General features: G+C 32.8%; 3 protein-coding genes across 3 annotated transcripts; 2 read left to right on the plus strand and 1 right to left on the minus strand.

Annotated features, from left to right (window-relative positions):
• Nucleotides 1-1,022: 1,022 nt before the first annotated feature.
• LOC111282734 (microtubule-associated protein 70-2-like) lies at nucleotides 1,023-6,695 on the minus strand. The gene is made up of 11 exons (XM_022870971.2): nucleotides 6,138-6,695; nucleotides 5,914-5,999; nucleotides 4,619-4,684; nucleotides 4,366-4,536; nucleotides 4,076-4,246; nucleotides 3,798-3,953; nucleotides 3,548-3,694; nucleotides 3,389-3,460; nucleotides 2,785-3,300; nucleotides 2,520-2,701; nucleotides 1,023-1,570 (listed from the first exon to the last, which is right to left on the minus strand). Exons 1-11 carry the CDS (start codon nucleotides 6,394-6,396, stop codon nucleotides 1,531-1,533), a joined length of 1,866 nt encoding a protein of 621 aa, XP_022726706.2. The 5' UTR covers nucleotides 6,397-6,695; the 3' UTR covers nucleotides 1,023-1,530.
• A 4,609-nt stretch (nucleotides 6,696-11,304) lies between these two features.
• On the plus strand, nucleotides 11,305-13,213 carry LOC111282067 (glutamyl-tRNA (Gln) amidotransferase subunit C). Its single transcript, XM_022869990.2, has 3 exons — nucleotides 11,305-11,525; nucleotides 11,615-11,691; nucleotides 12,223-13,213. Exons 1-3 carry the CDS (start codon nucleotides 11,443-11,445, stop codon nucleotides 13,032-13,034), a joined length of 972 nt encoding a protein of 323 aa, XP_022725725.2. The 5' UTR covers nucleotides 11,305-11,442; the 3' UTR covers nucleotides 13,035-13,213.
• Nucleotides 13,214-13,893: 680 nt separating this feature from the next.
• On the plus strand, nucleotides 13,894-18,540 carry LOC111282571 (E3 ubiquitin protein ligase RIE1-like). The gene is made up of 5 exons (XM_022870706.2): nucleotides 13,894-14,642; nucleotides 15,663-15,782; nucleotides 16,235-16,367; nucleotides 16,462-16,620; nucleotides 18,118-18,540. The coding sequence occupies exons 1-5, from the start codon at nucleotides 14,128-14,130 to the stop codon at nucleotides 18,277-18,279; spliced, it is 1,089 nt and encodes a 362-aa protein (XP_022726441.1). The 5' UTR covers nucleotides 13,894-14,127; the 3' UTR covers nucleotides 18,280-18,540.
• The last annotated feature ends 83 nt before the right edge of the window (nucleotides 18,541-18,623 follow it).

Genomic DNA, 18,623 nt, shown 5'->3' on the forward strand with positions numbered 1-18,623 from the left:
AATACTGCACAATTATGTTGGTGAGATACCATTATATCGGACATAGTTTCAAGCTACCAGTCTGACACAACTTGTTTTTCCTACCTGATTGGGATATAATTATTCTACGCTAGAAGTGAGTAGAAAACGTCAAGATTTGAATTTTACTGTCATTTATTAGCAGACGATTTATAAATTCGAAAAGTTTCGAAGAATTCGTAAATCTTTTTATGGATTCGTAATTTGTCTTAAACTTAGAGATGGAATAACCTAATCTACTTCTAAACTTTTTTCGGATTAAAAAAATACAAAAGAGGGCAGAATTAAATTGATAGCACTTTAGAGTCACATATACCAATTGGCTTCACAGCGCACCAGTCTGGTGAAGGTACTAGGATTTCCGTCTATGGTAAAAAGAAGACTTCAACCTGAACCGTTCTGAATAACTGATTCTGCAAAACAATCTCAACCCACACGAAGAGCTAAGATGGCAATTGATCCGATTTACATATGACTTCGTGTGCTTGTTCTTTAGAAGTTAAGTTATTCCAAACAAGAATAAGCTGCACTTTTCTGAATTAAATATAGACTATAACAGAAATTACAGAAGATAAAAATGATTTTATGTATAGGAGATTAGAGAAGTAAAATGATTTTGAAGAACTCTACATAAAGTTCTAAAAGGATCTTAGACGACCACCATTTATGTCAGTGTGAGCAAAACAAAATCAGAAGAATAGTAACAAAATCAACTATTAAAACTTTATATACCAATTCGCTAAGCCTCGACCGTTCAACTCCGATGGCAACAAATTGTTTTCTTGGTATAAATTCTGGATTAATGCTTTCTTAATTAGCAAAAATACATCCAAGATCTACCGGTGATGGGGCTAAGCCTTGTTCAACTCTGATCGATGGCAACAAGTGCTAGCTCCCGGATGAGATGATCGACATTCTGCCATTGCCTATATATTGTGTTTTTCTTGGATAAGGTTTAATTTCGTGCCAAAATCAAGCACAAACCAAGTCATTATTGTTCCAGATTTATAAGCAAGTAACTATTGATGAATAACACAACCAACAGGATCTGATTACAAGAATATTAACAAACTTGAACGACAAATCACACTAGCTGCAGATTACAAATATGAACTGTAAAAACAAAAGGGGGATGAGTAGACGATGGAAAAGCCAATAAAGCTACCTATACAACCACACAACCACTGGCCACTCAAAAGAAAACCTGACAAAAGGTTAGCCCACAGTCAATAATGTTCCTCTTTATCTTTTTTTTTTTTTTTGCTGATCTCTAAGCAGAGGAATAAGCAGTCTATGTCAGAAGCAAACCGATTTCTTCCTCTGAATTTTACTCTTCTCCCAGATTTCTTCTCCTTGCCGATTTCAGTGAACATTGATTCATCGGCATGCAAGTTATAATCTTATAACCAATCACCAAAGGAGAGGTAAAAAAATATATAAAAAAACAAAACAAAGGACCCAGGAGACCTGTGCAAATTTACTCCTTGCCACTGCTTCAATTAAAATTTGTTGTCATTGGGTGCTGCGAGTTAACCCACTTCGAGACACAGTTCTGCATGAATTTGAGTACTAGTTAGCTATATTGCATATCGGTATTCACAATAGACTACCTATATAATCAATGAAAACTAAACTAGCATGGTGACATTAATATCTTACAGGCCTTGAATCTTAGTCAGCAAGTCATCCAAAATCAATTAGGCAGAAAATCAAAAAGAATTAACAAGTGGATCCGTAGAATTGATCACTACAACTTGAAGTACCAAATCCATTAGAATTGATTTTTCAAGATGTGAAATAAAAGGGTACCACTAAGTAGACATGTCCGGTGCCCAAGCAAATGCCTAAATTACTAAACTTTTCTGAATGTCAACAAACACTGTGAACCATTTCAAAGTTGAGGGTTTTGCAAGATCTACTCAGATACTTCTACAGCACAATCCAGCTCCTCGCTTGCACATAAATACAAAAAAGCCAAAGTTTGTTTGGCTTAACCTAATTTACTTTCTTCTTATTTACCATCTATGACTATAGGTTCAGAGATGTTAAGAAAATAGAGAAAATGCCAAGTTCATCAAACGATTCACATGTGAGTCAATTCTATATTTGGATATGGGAATTAATATTGCAGTGAAGTCAAGGAACTAAAGATGAGGCTAGCTTGAGGTATCACAAGATTTAGAAAATGCATGATAAAGTATGTAGAGATGCTCCATACTTTAATTTTTTCAAAAAAAAAAAAAAAAAACCATTAGGTTGATCAGCTAGATGACAATTTGTGCTACCACTTCAATTCGGTCATGAGCAAGCAGCAGAATGGGCATGGACCAACAAGGTTACAAGTCCACTATCTTTTATTAAGACAGGTGACACCATGGCTGCTAACCCCACATTTTATAAAGGATAAATGCAATAAACCAATAGGGAGACTAATTTTAGCCTAAAGCACTATAGGAAAATGAGGAATATAAAAATCTAAACTATATAAACGATAAAAGCACCTTCCAGTAAGCAGCTGAGCAGCAGATCCCTTGGAGTTACCAAACCGCTTGGCCCTATTCTCATGTTCTTTCTCCACACGCATGGCAGCAACCTCTTTCTCCATAACAGCTACTTCTCTTCTCATCTTTTTAGCCTCAACTTCCATTGCCTTTGTCAATGTTTCCACCTTCTTAGCAAGCATCTGAAAAATACAAGGATTACTAGAGCATTTATCCATAAGGATAAATTAAAACGGTATTGGCTTTAAAGAACACAAGTATCAACCTCAATTGCATCATCCTTATCCTTAAGGCTTTGACCTTTCTCGTGACCAGCCTTCCTCAAAGCTATGACCTCTTTCTGCAGCAAATCATACAATACTCCTGGAACATTATCCTCTGTGTCCACTGGCTGGAAATCATTGGGTTTTTCATTATTTAGTGACTCATCCTCCTTGGTTTCTTCAGAAGGCTGGTTGAATGAAATATTTGAGCCTGTTCCATTTAAAAGCACTTTAGCCCTGTCTAATGATCTTGTGCCTCCATCAAATGACTTGGATGTTCCTTTAGCATGCTTCAACACTGTACTAGAAGACAAAGAGGATCTCAAATGAGAGCTTCGGGATCTCTTGGATAAAAACCCATTGGACGTAAGTTTGGAGAAGTTATCAGCTCCACCAAGAGACTGACGCCTAGAAGGCCCATTGCTCATGCTTCTTCCATCTGATGTACTGCGACTAACACTGTTAGAAGATCCTCTCAAGCTCTCTTCTAGAACTCTAAGCCGCAATTGATATTTCTCCTGGCAAATCAAAACAAAAGCTCTTATTTGAAAACCAGCAGCATCAACATAGAGAACAGAATGGTAATTGTCACAATCAGATTATTACTTTCAACTGTGCTTCAGATTTTGCAGCTCGCTCAGTTATAGCAAGCTTGTCACGAAGTTGCTGCATTTCTCCCTGGAAGATCAAAAGCCCACAATGAATAGAAATTATTATTTTAGGTGCCTATAATTTTATTCAATGGGAGAAACCATCCACAAAAACCTGCAAGAATCTCCGCTCTTCAAGCCATTGTTTTACAGGCATCACTTTGTCATTGGCATCTTTCCACTCATTTGCTACAACCGTGGCCACTCTATTAGCAGTTACTTTTGCACGTGCCAGCTCTCGATCAAGAGTTTTTCTTTCCTCCTAAGGAACACAGAAACAATCATTCATTTTGAGAAGAGCTTTAAGACTATATCAACAAAAAAGAATCAGGCAAACTTGGACACTTAAATGCTGGGTACATTACATTCATCTCCTGAACTTTCCGTTGGTAATCCCTAACTGCATTTGCAGCAGCACCACCAGAAAGAACAGCCTCTTCCAGTTCCCTTACTGTTTGTGTAAGCTTTTCAACCTCTGCAACCTTTTGGCGAAGCATTTTGTCCAAAATTTTGTTTTCTTCCTACCATAGACAAGTCTAGACAGTGACTTTCTTCATTATATAATTTACAGACTAAGAAAAAAATATATACCCCAACTCCTGATGCACCTGAAGAAAGGAAACACGAAGAATGATTGAAATACCTGGCAAATTTCTATTTGTTTCATCAATTCCTGGTTTTTATTCTGGAGATCATCCACCATTGATGCTTTGGCCAACGCAATCTGTACAGTCCTTTCAGCATCCAGTAAAGCAGCTTCTTTTGATTTAGTTAGACGATCAAGGGCTTTATTATCATCTTGAAGCTTTGCAATCTGCAAAGAGCCAAAAGAACTAATCAGTAAGAGGATAATCAATCACATAAAAGTTTATAAAACATTCTCTAATTCTCTTTGTGAAACAGAATCAATAGTTGAAAAGACGCAATAAATACCTCTTGCCGAGCAAGCTTCAGCTCAGCCTCCAAGGGTGCAAGAATTGCTTCAATTGGAGGCATATCATCATCCTTTTGAGCAGCATGAACCCTCCGCAGAGTGGCCTCAGCTGCAAACTGAGCAGCCATGGATGCCTTCTTCTCATCATTTATTTTCTTGATTTCAAGGTTCTGCAAAACATGTTTATTAACTAAATATTGCAACACAAGAACAGAAAAATAATAAGGCTTCAAAAGAATTTCAAACCAATACCTTGCTTTCAAGAAGAGATTCTGTCAATTTAAACTTCTCCTCCATTTTTGAGAGCTCATCAGTGAGCTATGGTACAAAAGAAAAATAAAAGGCAAAGTCAGTATCCATCTCAATCACAAAACATGTTACAAGAATTCCAAGTCAGATGACCAATGTAAAACCACATGTTAGATCTGTCCAACACTGCAAACAGTCATAAGCTTATGTTATATATTGGATTACTACCAAAAGGTTGATAAACTACAGTCTTTGATGCAAGAGCACTGAAAAACCTAGAAGTGCAGTAAATTACATAAAGATAATGAGTTTTCCAGAACAAGACTAGGGATCACTCGTAATATGCAGAAATAGTAAGTCATAAAACAAAGAGGGCAACTGACCATCTGAATCTCTAAACATCAAAACAATCCATTCAATCACAAGATCAAACCCTAAACCCCACTAGATAATTAAATATAGAAAGAAAACGTAAACGGAAGAACATTTAATCTAAAAGGAAAACTATGACACAAGTTCTAGATTACAGCTACACATGAAATCTTGTGACAGCTTCAACAGTGACAAGCCAACACCATTAACAGGCGGGACATAAGCTACTGAACAGATGCAAAACATTGAAATTAATTTGTCATAATCTATAATTTTAAAATCATAACATACAGGTACTGCAAGGCATCCTGAAAATGAAGTTGGATAAAGCATCAAAAAAGGATTCATGCTGTTAGATGAGACAATCCATCACTTACTTTCTAACATTACTAAGCAACAAATAACAATAATGAAAATTCTACCCCACATGACTTTGACAGAACAGTTATGTATTATGTATTTCAGCAAGTTATATCTCCAAAGACCAGGAAACCAACTTTCCAACCATCAGAAGGAACATAGATTTGCTAGTATCAATGAAGACATAGGCAGACACAGATATTTAAATATAAAATATACAGCATCTACTTTTCTTCAGTAAAATAACAATACACACCAAAATACAGACAACCTCATCTACCATCAATTTCTTATTTTGTAACAGTATTATCATCTCTAAACTTCAAACAAATCTTAAATTTTCCCAAAACTCAAACATCCATTAACGGGGAGCGAAAATGAAACAGTGGACATCCCACTAAGATCAGACATAAATCCACTAAAAATTAGCAAATTTCAAAATAAATTACTACTTTAACTACCACTATTGCTAAAGCGTTTTCACCAATCAGTTAAATTCAATTTCTTACATAAATTAAAACACAATAATATTTTTTCAAAAAATAAAAATAAAAATTTTGATCAACCTCTTCGACGGCCTTTTCTCTTAGCCTTTCAGACATCCTTAATGCCTTAATTTCCGCTTGTGCTTCTCCCAATTCTCTATCTTTATCTGTAATCCAATCCAAAAAGAAACACGAAATATTAAAATAAAATAATATAAAATAAAAACAGTTAACTGTTAACTAAGAAGCAGCTAAATTGGACCGAATCAAGGCAAAAAACAACTAGATCAGGCCACATTGCTCACCTCTAACTTCATTCTCCAACCGATTAAGCTCTACTTTCACCGGATCCGACCCGTGAAGCAATGTAATGAACTCATTATCCGCATCGAAGCTAGGTCTAACAGGTCTCCTCCTCGACGAACCTTTCCCTCCACTCTCCTTAAACGATGCCGACACCATCAACGGCGGAGGTACTCCCGCCGCGGTCGACGTCATCCTCATCGGCGACTCACTCCTCGCATTGCTTCCTACATCCGCCGCTTCGACGGCAATCTCCGCCATCTCCGATGCAACACTTCCCCTCACCACTTTAAGCACAATATGCAACCAAAACAAAAAAAAAAATCCTTTTAAAGAGAGAAGTTTCCTTTACATCTAAAACTTCAAGTGGATCCAAATGCTAGGGTTTCAAAATCAGTTATAATACAGCTGTTGAGCAGATTTTCAGATATAGAACAGAAAAAAAAAATAAAAATAGGAGAGACAGTGAAGAAGAGACAGTATGAGCTGAGAGAGGAAATAATGTTGCTTTTTTATTTCTCTCTAAATTGTGGATTTAAATCTGGTTACAACGACAGAGTGAAGAGAGAGATTAGTAATGGAAATTAATTAACTAATTAATCATAGATTAACTTAATGGGGTTGGTGAAATTACAGATTAGTGCATGTTTAGAGAATCAAAGCTGTTTAAGCAGACAAAAGCTGGGGACTGTGTATTATTATCCAGTAAAATTTTACTCCGCTATTTTTTAATTAAAATTTTAATAAATTTTATAATTTATGTATTTATATTAAATATATATAAAATATAAAAATTATCATATTATAATTTATATTAATAAATTAACATAAAATAAATTTTTTATTTATAAACAAATTTTAATCAAAATTTAATATTTTATTTTTTTATTTATATTATTTTTGTGTCATTTATCTTTAATTTTTTAATTATGTATCTAAATTTTGGTCTAAGATAAGTGGGGGTGCATTGCGCATCGGGGTTGCTATAATGGGTGAGGGTGTGCAATGCGCAGCGCAGGTTGCGCATTGAGAGTTTTTTTTTTTTTTTTTTCTCTTCCTTAGTGTTTTTTTTTTTTATTTTAATTTTATTATAAAAATTAAAATTATTAAAATAAATAATTTCTGGGATTCAAAAATTGTTATTTTTGTACTATGCTTGAAAAATTACTTTAAGACGTTGTTACGTCTTATCGAAAGTAAAAATATGGCTCAAAGAGAAGCAATTTAAAAAAAAAATGTTTTTCATGCCTAATAATTTCAGATGAAAAATTTTAGAGATTTAAAAATTTTTCATAACAACAAAAAAAAAGAAAAAGAAAAAGAGGGCATGAGAATTTTAAATTAACCAAATTATTAATCTCATAATTAATGGCATATTAGCATTTGAGTATAGCCATTCAATCAATTTGAAATTTCAAATTTTTTTTTAAATTTAAATTTGAACTCAATTGATTAAATTTAAATAAATTCATAAATCAAAATTAATTTTATTGATATTTTAAAGGGTTTATCCAAAATTCAATACACCCAAATTTAGATTCGTTAGAATTTAAATTATGCGTTATTTATTTATATTTAATTTTTTGCTTTTATAAAGTTATTAAAAATGAAAAAGAAATTTAAGCAATTATCATATCTTTCAAAGACATAATAACTTGCTTGCCCGTCCGACAATTTTCATTAAATTAATGGAGAAGATTACAATTAACTTCTTATTACTATGATATTTAAAATGGTTGGAAGATATTTTTTGACAATTTTCATTAAATTAAAGGGGAAGATCATAATTATCTTTTTATTACTACAATAAGATTTTAACAAATTTAAAATTCGAATTTTAATATTTATTTATTTATCCAATGCAATTTTTTTTATAAAATATATATTATAAATTTTTTTTTGTTTTTGTTTTCATGAAATCCCTTTACATGCACTCATGTAGGTTTATCTCAAATTTTGATCTTTTCACTATATTCCTTAAAATTATTTACTCATTGATGAATGATGAAAATTTTTAATTAAATGGATATATGACAAATTTTTATTCTTTTCATGTGAATTCTCTTCGCATATGTGGCTAAACATGGCAGCCATATCCATTTTCTCGGGCAAAAGTCTTTCGTTGTTTGGAAAGAAAATTGGAATCGTAGCTTAATTGGATACAGGGATGTTACATCACCAACCAAGTAAGTTCATTGTTGTTAAGACGAAACAAAAAAACCACAGTAGAATTTGAGGGACCATTTTTTTATTATCGGAAGAAAATGACATGCAAATATAAAATATTAGGAGAAGTTATTACTTGTCATTGTCAATATAATATTGATAAAGAAAATTTGAGGATTCCATCCTTGATTTGTGACCCAAATCCATGTGCTTAATTTTTCTACACAATATCAAATATAATTGGAATTTGGAGAAAATATTTTATTAACGTATCAAGTTTAGAAAAATGAAGATTAATATGCTGCCCTTTGCGGTCATTTTCAATAGTTAATTAATTAAATACTGTCTTCAGTTTATATGTCAATTACATAAATGAAATAAATATAGCTCAATTACAACCATGAACAAATCCTTTGTTTGAAACTTGTATTGTTTCATCTCAACGATTTTGATGAGCTAAAATCTTTATTTGTAAAACTCGAATTTGATTAAGTGATTATCAAGTAGAGTTCAAACTTAAATTTAAATAATTTGATTTATTAAATGAGTTGAATTATATATTTTAATGTCATGAATTTAATTAAAATTTTAAATTTTAATGTGTTTTTATTATTTTAATTAATAAATTATTACTTTATTTATATATATTAATTTAAATTCGATCACGTAATTAAACTTAAAATTAAATATAAGAATTGAATTAATTTTTTATTAAATAAATTTAATTAAATAAATTTGAGTAATTTTGATTTTTATTTTAAGTCAAATTTAAATTTAAAAATTAAAATTCAATCAAATTTGAATAAAATTTTGACCAACAAATTTTTAATCAAATATAAATTCAAATATTTCATTATCTCAACTTAATTCGATTTAGTTCTATTACACCTTTAGCAGTAACCCATGAACATGATTGTCTGTTTCTTGCTGTTAACTAAATATACAAATATATATAGTGTATATCCATTTTACATATGCAAAGGGGATATCTACGTAAGAAAATCAATGTCTTTGACCCTTTTCCATAGTTAGGAGTTAGGATTAGGGGTGTAAATGAGTCGAATCAAGTCGAATAGTAAGAAGTTTGAACTCAAGCTCGACTCATAATTCGGGGTTCGATATTCGATTATAGTTCGATCGAATTTTATTTTTCAAACTCGAGCTCGATTCGTGATCGAATTTGAGCTACTCGAGCTCGTTAGATTAAGCTCGATTAATATGTAAAAATAAGCTCGATTCGTATACTCGACAAGAGTTCGATTATTCATACTCGAATTCGAACTCGGACTCGAAATATTTTATTAATTAAAATAATAAAAATATATTTAAATATAAAAGCTCGATTAAGTTCGCGAGCTACTCGAGTCAGATATAAAAATACTCGAATTTAACTCGATCGATGAGTCGAACTACTCGAGCTCAAACTCGACTCGACAATAATCGAATCGAATTCGAATTTTTTTCGAATCGAACCCGAATAACTTATAAATACTAATGCATCATTTATATCCAGAATTACACTCAAACCATTCTCTCAAAATTGGTGCACTTTTTAGAGGGAAAAAAGAGAGGATAAATTAAAGAAAACAGAAAAAGAGGAAGCAAAGGCGGCAGCCTTAAAACTTTGCTATCCCTTCAAGAATCAACCTGAAAGGTGACAGATCGGGCCATACTCAATACTGCATTAGAGGGAGAGATCAGTTCAAACCTTTAAAGCCATATCTCCTTTAGCATCCAAAGGGATGCCATTGAAATCTCTTTCACCAACGAGCGATCGGTTTAATTAGTAAAATTATTTTTTTAATATAAATAATTTTAAGTTTGCATTTAGTTAATAATTTTTTATTAAAATTATCTCAAATATAAGATTTATGATCATTATTTTTTTAAATTATCAAATATAATATATTTTATTTTAACTTAAAATTAAATATCTTATTTATTTTAGATTTTTCATACTAAAAAAAGAATATCTTTCATTATGAAATGGTATTAAGATGCCATGAAAATGTATCTTATTATTCATTCAAAACAAAACACTAAAACGAAACGTTTGATAATCAAATTATTCAATTATAGAATAGCATAACACAATGAATTTGTTTAATGGATGTTTATTTTATAGATAATTTTTAAGGTTAGCTAATATGATTTCAAAAAATAAAAATTTATTTAATGCACTAATTTTATCGAATTCAAAGAAAAATAATAAATTAATTATAATTTTTTATATAAATGTTACCTTAACAGTATATTAGTTAACCTCCATTAACATTTCCTATATTTTGTTGAAATAAATTCAATTATAAAAGTTGCAATTAATTCAACATATACATTAATGTTTCATTCTGAATAAAAAAATAGCTTGAAAATGATGAATTACAAAAATTATAAACATTTTTGTTTATGAATTATGGGTCCTATAAATTTTTTTTTATTTTAGGGTATTTTTCCCCTTTCAACAGCTTTTTTTTTTTTTTTTGCAAATCAAAAGCATCTTTGAGGAGTATTTAAAATTTAATTTTAATTGATCGAATCGATTTAATTTAATTAATCGCTTATTAAATTAATTTATTTGAATTATTAAAAATTATTTATAAAATTTTTAGTTTTTAATTAATTTGATTAAAAAATTAAATTAAATGAATTAACCACAAATTTAATTAAATAATACTGATATATAAAATTGTTCATTTCATTTTTATGTTTGAATATTTTTATCGGATAATTTTATTTAATTTATTTTATATAAGAGAAATTAAAATCTTAAAATATAATTTAATATATTTTATTATTTAATTAACTAAAAAAATTAAGATGAAATTAATTTGGATCAACCAACTTTTAAAATTAAAAAAATTAATTTCATTAATAAAAATAAAATAATTTAATTAATTTAATTTTAAATAATTTCAATTCCAAATTATCCAAATGAACAAACACCGCCTCACAAAGAAACGCATAGAGATATTTATATATTAGCTGCTGGGGATGCAAACGGCACTCTGATGCTAACACCATACCAGCTCATTATACGGCCTTGGGGGATTCCAATGGGGCCTTCTCATAAGTTTCTACGTTGATTCCATTTGATTGTTTTGTGTTTTGATTTGGTTTAGCTTTGCCGCCTTATTGCAAACGATGGCCCGTAGGCTTTGTTCTCGTCTCTTTATTTTCAAAACTCCGAAGCCCTGTTGGCTGCCACCACCACCGCCCTTTTCAAGGTCAAAATCCATCTCTCTTTCCGTATTTAATTTTCTCTTCAAATTCTGGGATAAAAAGAAAAAGAAAAAAAAGCCCATTTTGTTTGCAGGTCAGAATCTCCTTTTAGATTAGTGCTAAGCGCTTCAACAAGTCATATTAATGGTGGGTTTTACCCAAATTTGATAGGTAAGATTCCTTCTCTCTTTGAACTTAAGTGGTACGATTTATGTACGTGTCAAATGTCAGTTTTCTGGTACTGATTGCTTGAATTTTATCTTTTGAATGTATGTGAAGAAGCCATTAGTCATTTGTTTAGCTTGTTACTTTAAAGCAGGTGCATTGTAGTCAATGTATTTGTAAAAAGTATTAAGAGAAATAAGTTGATTGATGATTTTTCAACTGACCCTTTTTTAGATATTGTTCATATTTGGTTTTTCATGGTTTAAATATGATAGCTTCGAATTACATTTTTTTGCTTTTTTTTTTGGATATTCCTTTTGAAGAACCATGACCCTTAATGCCACGTTTGACATTGGCAATCCGCAATCTTTAGTTCTTCACTGGTGGAATAAAAGTGTGCTAGAATTTGGTATTAATATACTAGTACACAGCTTGGGAATGGATTGATTAGTTTAATTACATTGTATTTCACAATTGGGGCATTGGTTTAGCTGATGTAGTTTTCACCATTCACAATTGTTGTTGAACGTTTGCTAGTGTTGAGATCATATGCTCGTGGAGGACGCAAACATTATGATCTCTTTGGGAGCAAAATGCCAGGTGATGAAGATTTCAGGAAGGCCTGGCAGAAAGAGATGGATGAAGATGAGACGCTGTGGACTGGAAGTGAAGACGAAAGTGATCCTGAAAACGAAAAAAGTGATTCTGAAAATCATCAAAGTCGTCTGGAAAGAGAGATACGGAAAGTGAGACAGCAGGCTAAAGAGCATTCAGAGCTAATTGATGCTGATGACAGTGATGAGTTGAGAAGCATATGGTCTGGAAGCGATGAGGAGAAGACTTTGTGGACCGGTAGTGAATGTGACGATGACGATGATATTCCTACAGAAGCATACCCTAATGAAGCTAGTGATAAGTATATTGATAAACTTTTCGAGTTTGAGGAAAAACCCAAGTACAGGACCATGTCAGAACTATTAAAATCTGAAAACGAACCCGAGGAGTTATCCCCAGGTAAGAAAGCAAGGAAACTGGCAGTTGAGAATGCCTTGAAAAAACTCAAGAAAGGGCCAGATGGGCGTTATACTAATGTTTGGGAAGTCATGAGTGATACAGACATTTTGATCGGAGCATTTGAGAATATTGTTTCTGGACCAGAGTATGAGGAGCTTCGACAAGGGGGACCTAAGAAATTGAATATGCAGTTCTTCAAGGATATTCAAGCACGCATGAGGGATCCCAACTATAAGTTCTCACCAGAGTTAAAGTTGAAACCAAAAAGCAAGCTGGTTCCTAAAAAGAAATGGCAGAAGGCACAGTCTAGACGCAGGAAAGCACAAAAACGCTAGGCAACATCTTCTGCTCCTCTTTGACATCAATTGGCTTACCTGTACATTACTTGAATCCCAAGTTTGTGCTATGAATATCCACATCTCTCTGTATAACAAGATATTTGCTTCATTTATAACATTTTTGTGCAATATTTTGATTAGAAATATGATTTCTATGTCTTTCTTTACTTCTCAAAGATTTCCCTGGTTTCTTTCATTACTTGTTAAGGCTCCTCTAACTTTCAGTGTTCAATCTTACTTTGCTTCTCGGATGTATGGTAATGTGGATATGTGGAAATGCTCTCCCCCTGTCCATATTTTATAATTATTATATTTAAAATTTTAATATGTTGAATTTTAATATAATAAAAACATTAAAAAAAAACTCCTTATTACTTATTAAAGCACTTATCAGTAAAATTCATAAAAAGAATAAAAGTTAACCAAATTAAATTTTCAAAATTTCATTGTATTTCAGTACTTGAAATTTTTAAAATTTTAATATATTTTCAACATATTATGATTATTGATTTATTATTTCATTAATAAAAAACATTAGCATTCTATTTAATTTGATCCACTTCTTTTATTTCCTTAATTTTTTTTCTACATTTCTAATAATTTGACATAAGCAATTTGTTCTATATAAAAAAAAAAAAAGGTCAAAACCAAACAAAAGGTCCCAGATTGGAACATCAAATTCGGTTGCGTTGCGGTGCGGTGCGGTGCGGTGCCAATCACGTAAAATTAAATAGAAAAATTAAAATTAAAATTAAAGCTAGCAAAAAAAAAAAAAAAAAAAAAAAAAGAGAAAACAAAAATAGCAAAGCGGAAACAGGCGGAAATATTATATCTTTTATCTTTTCAACTTTCAACCAACAACAAAACCAAAAAGAAAAAAAATCCTTTTACCGTATAGCAGTCAGTTCTAAACCAAACTATTCGTCCAAACACTCCCTTCTTTTATTTTCTTTTCTATAATTTTCCCTTCAAAAACCCCTTTCACTCACTTTCTCTTCTTCTCTCTTCTTTCTTTCTGTTTTTTGAACAATTTTTTTGGCTAAGAATTGTTCAATTATGTGAATTTAAAACCCCAAAATCAAATTCCCACATGTCTTCTACATCTTTATCTCAAACAGCAACTACGGCGGCGTCTGATCCCCACGCGCCTCTCCTCCGCCCGCGCCAGCCTGATGCCTCAACGGCTCGCCCTTCTACGCTGGCGCTTTTGTTGGGGCGGGCCACAGGGCGGGGTGGCGCGTCCATGCTGGTGAGGGAGACAGCCGCACGTGAGTTGGAGGAGCGGCGGGTGGACTGGGGGTACTCGAAGCCGATTGTGGCACTGGACATGCTGTGGAATACAGCGTTCCTGGCTGTGTCGATCGTAATGTTGATCTATACGATGGATGAGAGGCCTAATACTCCTATTAGACTGTGGATCTGTGGGTATGCTTTGCAGTGCTTGGTGCATGTTGTTTTGGTGTGGTTGGAGTATAGGAGAAGGAACAGTCGAAGAACATCGGCTAGGGATGAGGAGAGACGAGATGATGCTGCTGGAGATGTCAATGATAGCGAAGATGAAGAAGATGGAATTGAAAGGGGTCCTTCTGGTTCAAATCAATCAAGGTCAGTTTTTTAATATGGTTTGACTTAAATTTTGTTGTGGGTTTTGTTTCTTTAAGCTAAAATTTTCATTTGGGTTTTTTTTGTTTGTTTAATTTTAGATTTTTGAGTGGTTAATTAGTTTGTTAGTTGAATTTAATGAAGATTCATGCATCTTTTTGGATCGAATTTGTTTTTGAGCTTGAATTGTTGTGTTTTTAAAGTTAGAATTTTGATGAAAGTATTGCTTTTTTGTGCTAAACTGTATGAGGGTTTTAGTTCAATTTGGCATTTTATTGGTTTTTGAAATGAATTAGATAAGGGTTTGAGTATGATCTTGGCTGTCTGGGTTTCTAAGGATTGAGTCTGTGGTTATTCTAAAGGAATTGGAAGAATTAGATAAGGGTGGCATGAAAAAGTTATGGCACATTGTGATTGGTGGAATTGTTATTATCCTTTAGTCTTGATTTCGAGGTGAGTGGAAGCCAATGACCTAAATGTATGATTCTCTTTCAAATTTGTGTTGGAAATTTAGTCTTCTCTAAGAATGTCTGTCTTTGTATCCAACAAAACTGCAATTGTGAAGCTCTTAATTGTGATTTTCTTAATGCTGACAATAACCTTTCTTAGACTCTAGTTGGTTAAATTATGGAGAATTTCCATTTGAAGATACCTAAATTAATTTTAAACCAGGAAGCTCGGTTATAGAATGGATATAAATAATAAAAAGATGTGAGCAAAGTCCTGATTTTTAGGAAGGTAAATTACTAAAATATTCCTATTTCATTATTTATCTCTTTTTTCTTTTGGTAATTTTACAAATTGAGTTGATGTCTTAACTCATCACACCAATTTATCAACTGGGATTATTTTGATTACAGCTGAGTCTAGTTGACCAAGCTGTAAAATTGTTACCATGCTATCATTCAAGTGGATCTTTTCTAATATTTTTCATCTGGATTTGCATTTATTTTCTGTTTTAGAAACTTTGATTTAGGATGATTAAAATATTATTCTTGTACTGATTTGATGATGAATGTGCAGTGTAGCTAGACGGTGTGAATCATTGAATACCATGGCATCATTTCTTTGGTGGATGGTGGGCTTTTATTGGGTAGTTTCTGGTGGTGATATCCTTCTGCAAAATGCTCCACGTTTATACTGGTATGCATTTAACCAACCTCTTATTTGACAATTAACATGTTTATCAGTTTAGGTGACATTCGTTAATAGCATATCTGGACTTCCACCCTGATGGAGACAATAAATGTGTAGAAGAGTTTGCTACCTTCAGTTGCCAAGTTATTGAAACGTTGCACAGGAGTTATTATCTCATTCTTATATAATCAATCTTTGATATTTTTTTCCTTGAAATGCAATCACAATCTAGCTGCCATACTTAGAATATTTTTCCCTGTTTTTCAACCCGTGCCATAAATAAAGTTGATGTTTTAGTTAAGCCAAAAAGGAAAAAGCAGAAAGCTTTTACCTGTTAATCATTTCAGATTTTCAAGTATAGTTTTCAAAAAAGTATGTCTATACTTTTCTTGTGGCATGTTTTATGCTATGGTGTTTGCAAGAAAGACTTCAGGATCTTGAATTTGTGACATCTGCAGGTTGGCTGTGGTTTTTCTGGCATTTGATGTGTTCTTTGCAATCTTTTGTGTTGTTTTGGCATGTCTGATTGGGATTGCTCTCTGCTGCTGCTTGCCGTGCATCATTGCAATTCTTTATGCCGTTGCAGGGCAGGTATTGAAAAACCCTTATTGGTTACACTGACTGAAAAATCTTCAACAAATTGGTAATAGCTTAATAGCATCTTCCTTTCTTGTGCTTTGATCAGGAAGGTGCATCAGATGCAGATCTTAGTATCCTTCCAAAATATAGATTTCAGACTATAAACAATGCTGAGAAACCTAGTGTGGGGGCAGGAAAAATGGTCCCCATAGAAACTAGCAGTGGATACTTGGCAAATGAGCACATACTCTTACCTGAGGATGCAGTAAGTTACAACTTTATCATGGAATTTCTAATTTTCATTTCACAATGAAGCTGATTGATCACATTCTTGTTGCCCCACTCCTCCTATCTTGCACACATTTATTTATTATTATTATTTTTTGGGGGGTAGGGGGTGGGTTGTGCGGATGTTAGGTCCAGTGGTCTGTTTTCTATTTGTTTCCTAGCATGAATATACATGTATGGGACATGGGCAATTGAGTGTTTGAAGTTTTGTTATAAGGAGCACTCCATCTTTGCAATGTTTCAAATTTTCTTTTCCCATTCTTATGTTCCAAAAAGTATTTGTTCATTTAGATTTTGCTTAAGGCCCCAATAATGGTTTAGTCATTTATGTAACATGTTTGTCCTGAATATCATCTCTATGTTGTTTGACAAAGCTTAATAAAGGGGGTAGTTAAAGATTTATTCATTTTGTGCGGAGATTAATTAAAAGCTCTTTTGTTGATAAAAAAGAAATTATTTTTGAAGCTTTTCTTATTCTTGTTAGAGAAGAATATAAAGCACTCTGTTTGAAGTTTGTGAGGGGGAAAAATGGTATTGTGAAGGGGGAGGGAGAGGAGGGGTAGAAATTAGAGAACATGTAAAAACAGATGCGGCTAATTTAAGGCAAGTTTATTCTCGGAGAACAATCTGAAATGCATGTTTGGTGATCTGAGCCGGTAATTTGCCATACATTATCAGAAGACTGGAATTGCATATGCATATTTGCATTGGCTGGTATCTAGATCTGTCATCGTGATAAGATTTTACATATTATAAATGGCTTCATTTACTTTAGATATCAGTAAATCACCCCGAAAAGACATTTTTCTGGTTGAGAAATGAGATCAGAATGGCACAAATTGTGTGCTTAGCACGAATATTGGATGAAGTTGCTACATTTAGATGGATTTCTCTGATATATTTAGGGCTAAAATCCAATGAGCCTAAACAATCTGAGGAGCTGGATGTGGAGGACTTGTCTGATATCTGGTTTGAGTTTTGAGTTTTCAGCTAGTGAGGCAAAGCTTTTTGGTAATGTGCCATTAATTGCTATTTTCAGTTTATAGTTCTCTTAATATATATATTGGAATTGAAACCAAATTGAAACCTGCAAATATCCAAATTAGCAAGGCTGGTTTGTTTAGAAATGCATCAACTAGTATTAGTGCTGTCTTAGATGCGTAAGTCAAGACTATTTACAAGCAAGAACTCCAGACAGTGTTTGACACGGTTTTATGAAGAGTTGCATAATATGCGGCCAATGATAGATAACAAAATTCAAGCATGCAGCCCATGTTTGTTACATGTTTGCTGGGGGATGGCCTTCCTTTTTATATTCTTTTCTTAATTCTGGCATTGCTTCCCCATCCCTGGGCAGCCAAAAGGATGATTGCACTCAACAAATTTCTTTTCTGAGTTCATTGGGCATTTTTCTACCTGCTATATTACAATGAATGTGTGATTGCTTTGCTACCATTCCCCCTTTTTTTGGTAGGAATGCTGTATATGTCTAAGCTCATATGAAGATGGTGTGGACCTCCATGCTCTCCCTTGTAACCACCATTTTCATTCAACATGCATTGTGAAATGGCTCAAGATGAATGCAACATGCCCTCTCTGCAAGTACAATATTTTGAAGGGAATTGAACAGGTATGAAAGAAACGAAAGCAAGCCCCCAATTTCCCCAGTTGACTTGTCAAAACTCTCAACGTATGTACAGAAGAAACCAAATCATCAAGAGTGACACTCCTTAAGCTTCATTTTTCGTTTAACTGTTCTTTTGGTGTTGATTGGATTCCTCTTGTGAGTTCTTCCACGCAGTCTGCATGAACATGGAGATGATTTTCATACTTGAAAGTGTTGTCAATTGTACTTTGCTTCATTATTTGATAGAATGAAAAATCAGTTCTTATTGTATATTTGTCTGGGTGCTTTCTAGATGCATTTATTTTTTCTTTTCACATTTTTTTAAAGATTTTTTAAAAAATTTTTAGATAAAA

The sequence above is a fragment of the Durio zibethinus genome, chromosome 5 (assembly GCF_047325235.1).
Source record: "Durio zibethinus cultivar Kanyao isolate XHJ-2024 chromosome 5, ASM4732523v1, whole genome shotgun sequence".
Classification (NCBI taxonomy): Eukaryota; Viridiplantae; Streptophyta; class Magnoliopsida; order Malvales; family Malvaceae; genus Durio; species Durio zibethinus.

Bases quoted from the DNA above. Each gene is read 5' to 3' on its own strand.
- LOC111282734 (XM_022870971.2), bottom strand. From the start codon at position 6,396: ATGGCGGAGATTGCCGTCGAAGCGGCGGATGTAGGAAGCAATGCGAGG. The intron at 4,685-5,913 runs GTTGATCAAAAT...TTTGTACCATAG, and splicing joins GAGAAAAGGCCGTCGAAGAG to CTCACTGATGAGCTCTCAAA. The intron at 2,702-2,784 runs GTTGATACTTGT...TGTATTTTTCAG, and splicing joins ATAAGGATGATGCAATTGAG to ATGCTTGCTAAGAAGGTGGA.
- LOC111282067 (XM_022869990.2), top strand. From the start codon at position 11,443: ATGGCCCGTAGGCTTTGTTCTCGTCTCTTTATTTTCAAAACTCCGAAG. The intron at 11,526-11,614 runs GTCAAAATCCAT...TTTTGTTTGCAG, and splicing joins CCACCACCGCCCTTTTCAAG to GTCAGAATCTCCTTTTAGAT. The intron at 11,692-12,222 runs GTAAGATTCCTT...AACGTTTGCTAG, and splicing joins GTTTTACCCAAATTTGATAG to TGTTGAGATCATATGCTCGT.
- LOC111282571 (XM_022870706.2), top strand. From the start codon at position 14,128: ATGTCTTCTACATCTTTATCTCAAACAGCAACTACGGCGGCGTCTGAT. The intron at 15,783-16,234 runs GTATGCATTTAA...TGACATCTGCAG, and splicing joins AATGCTCCACGTTTATACTG to GTTGGCTGTGGTTTTTCTGG. The intron at 16,368-16,461 runs GTATTGAAAAAC...TGCTTTGATCAG, and splicing joins TTTATGCCGTTGCAGGGCAG to GAAGGTGCATCAGATGCAGA.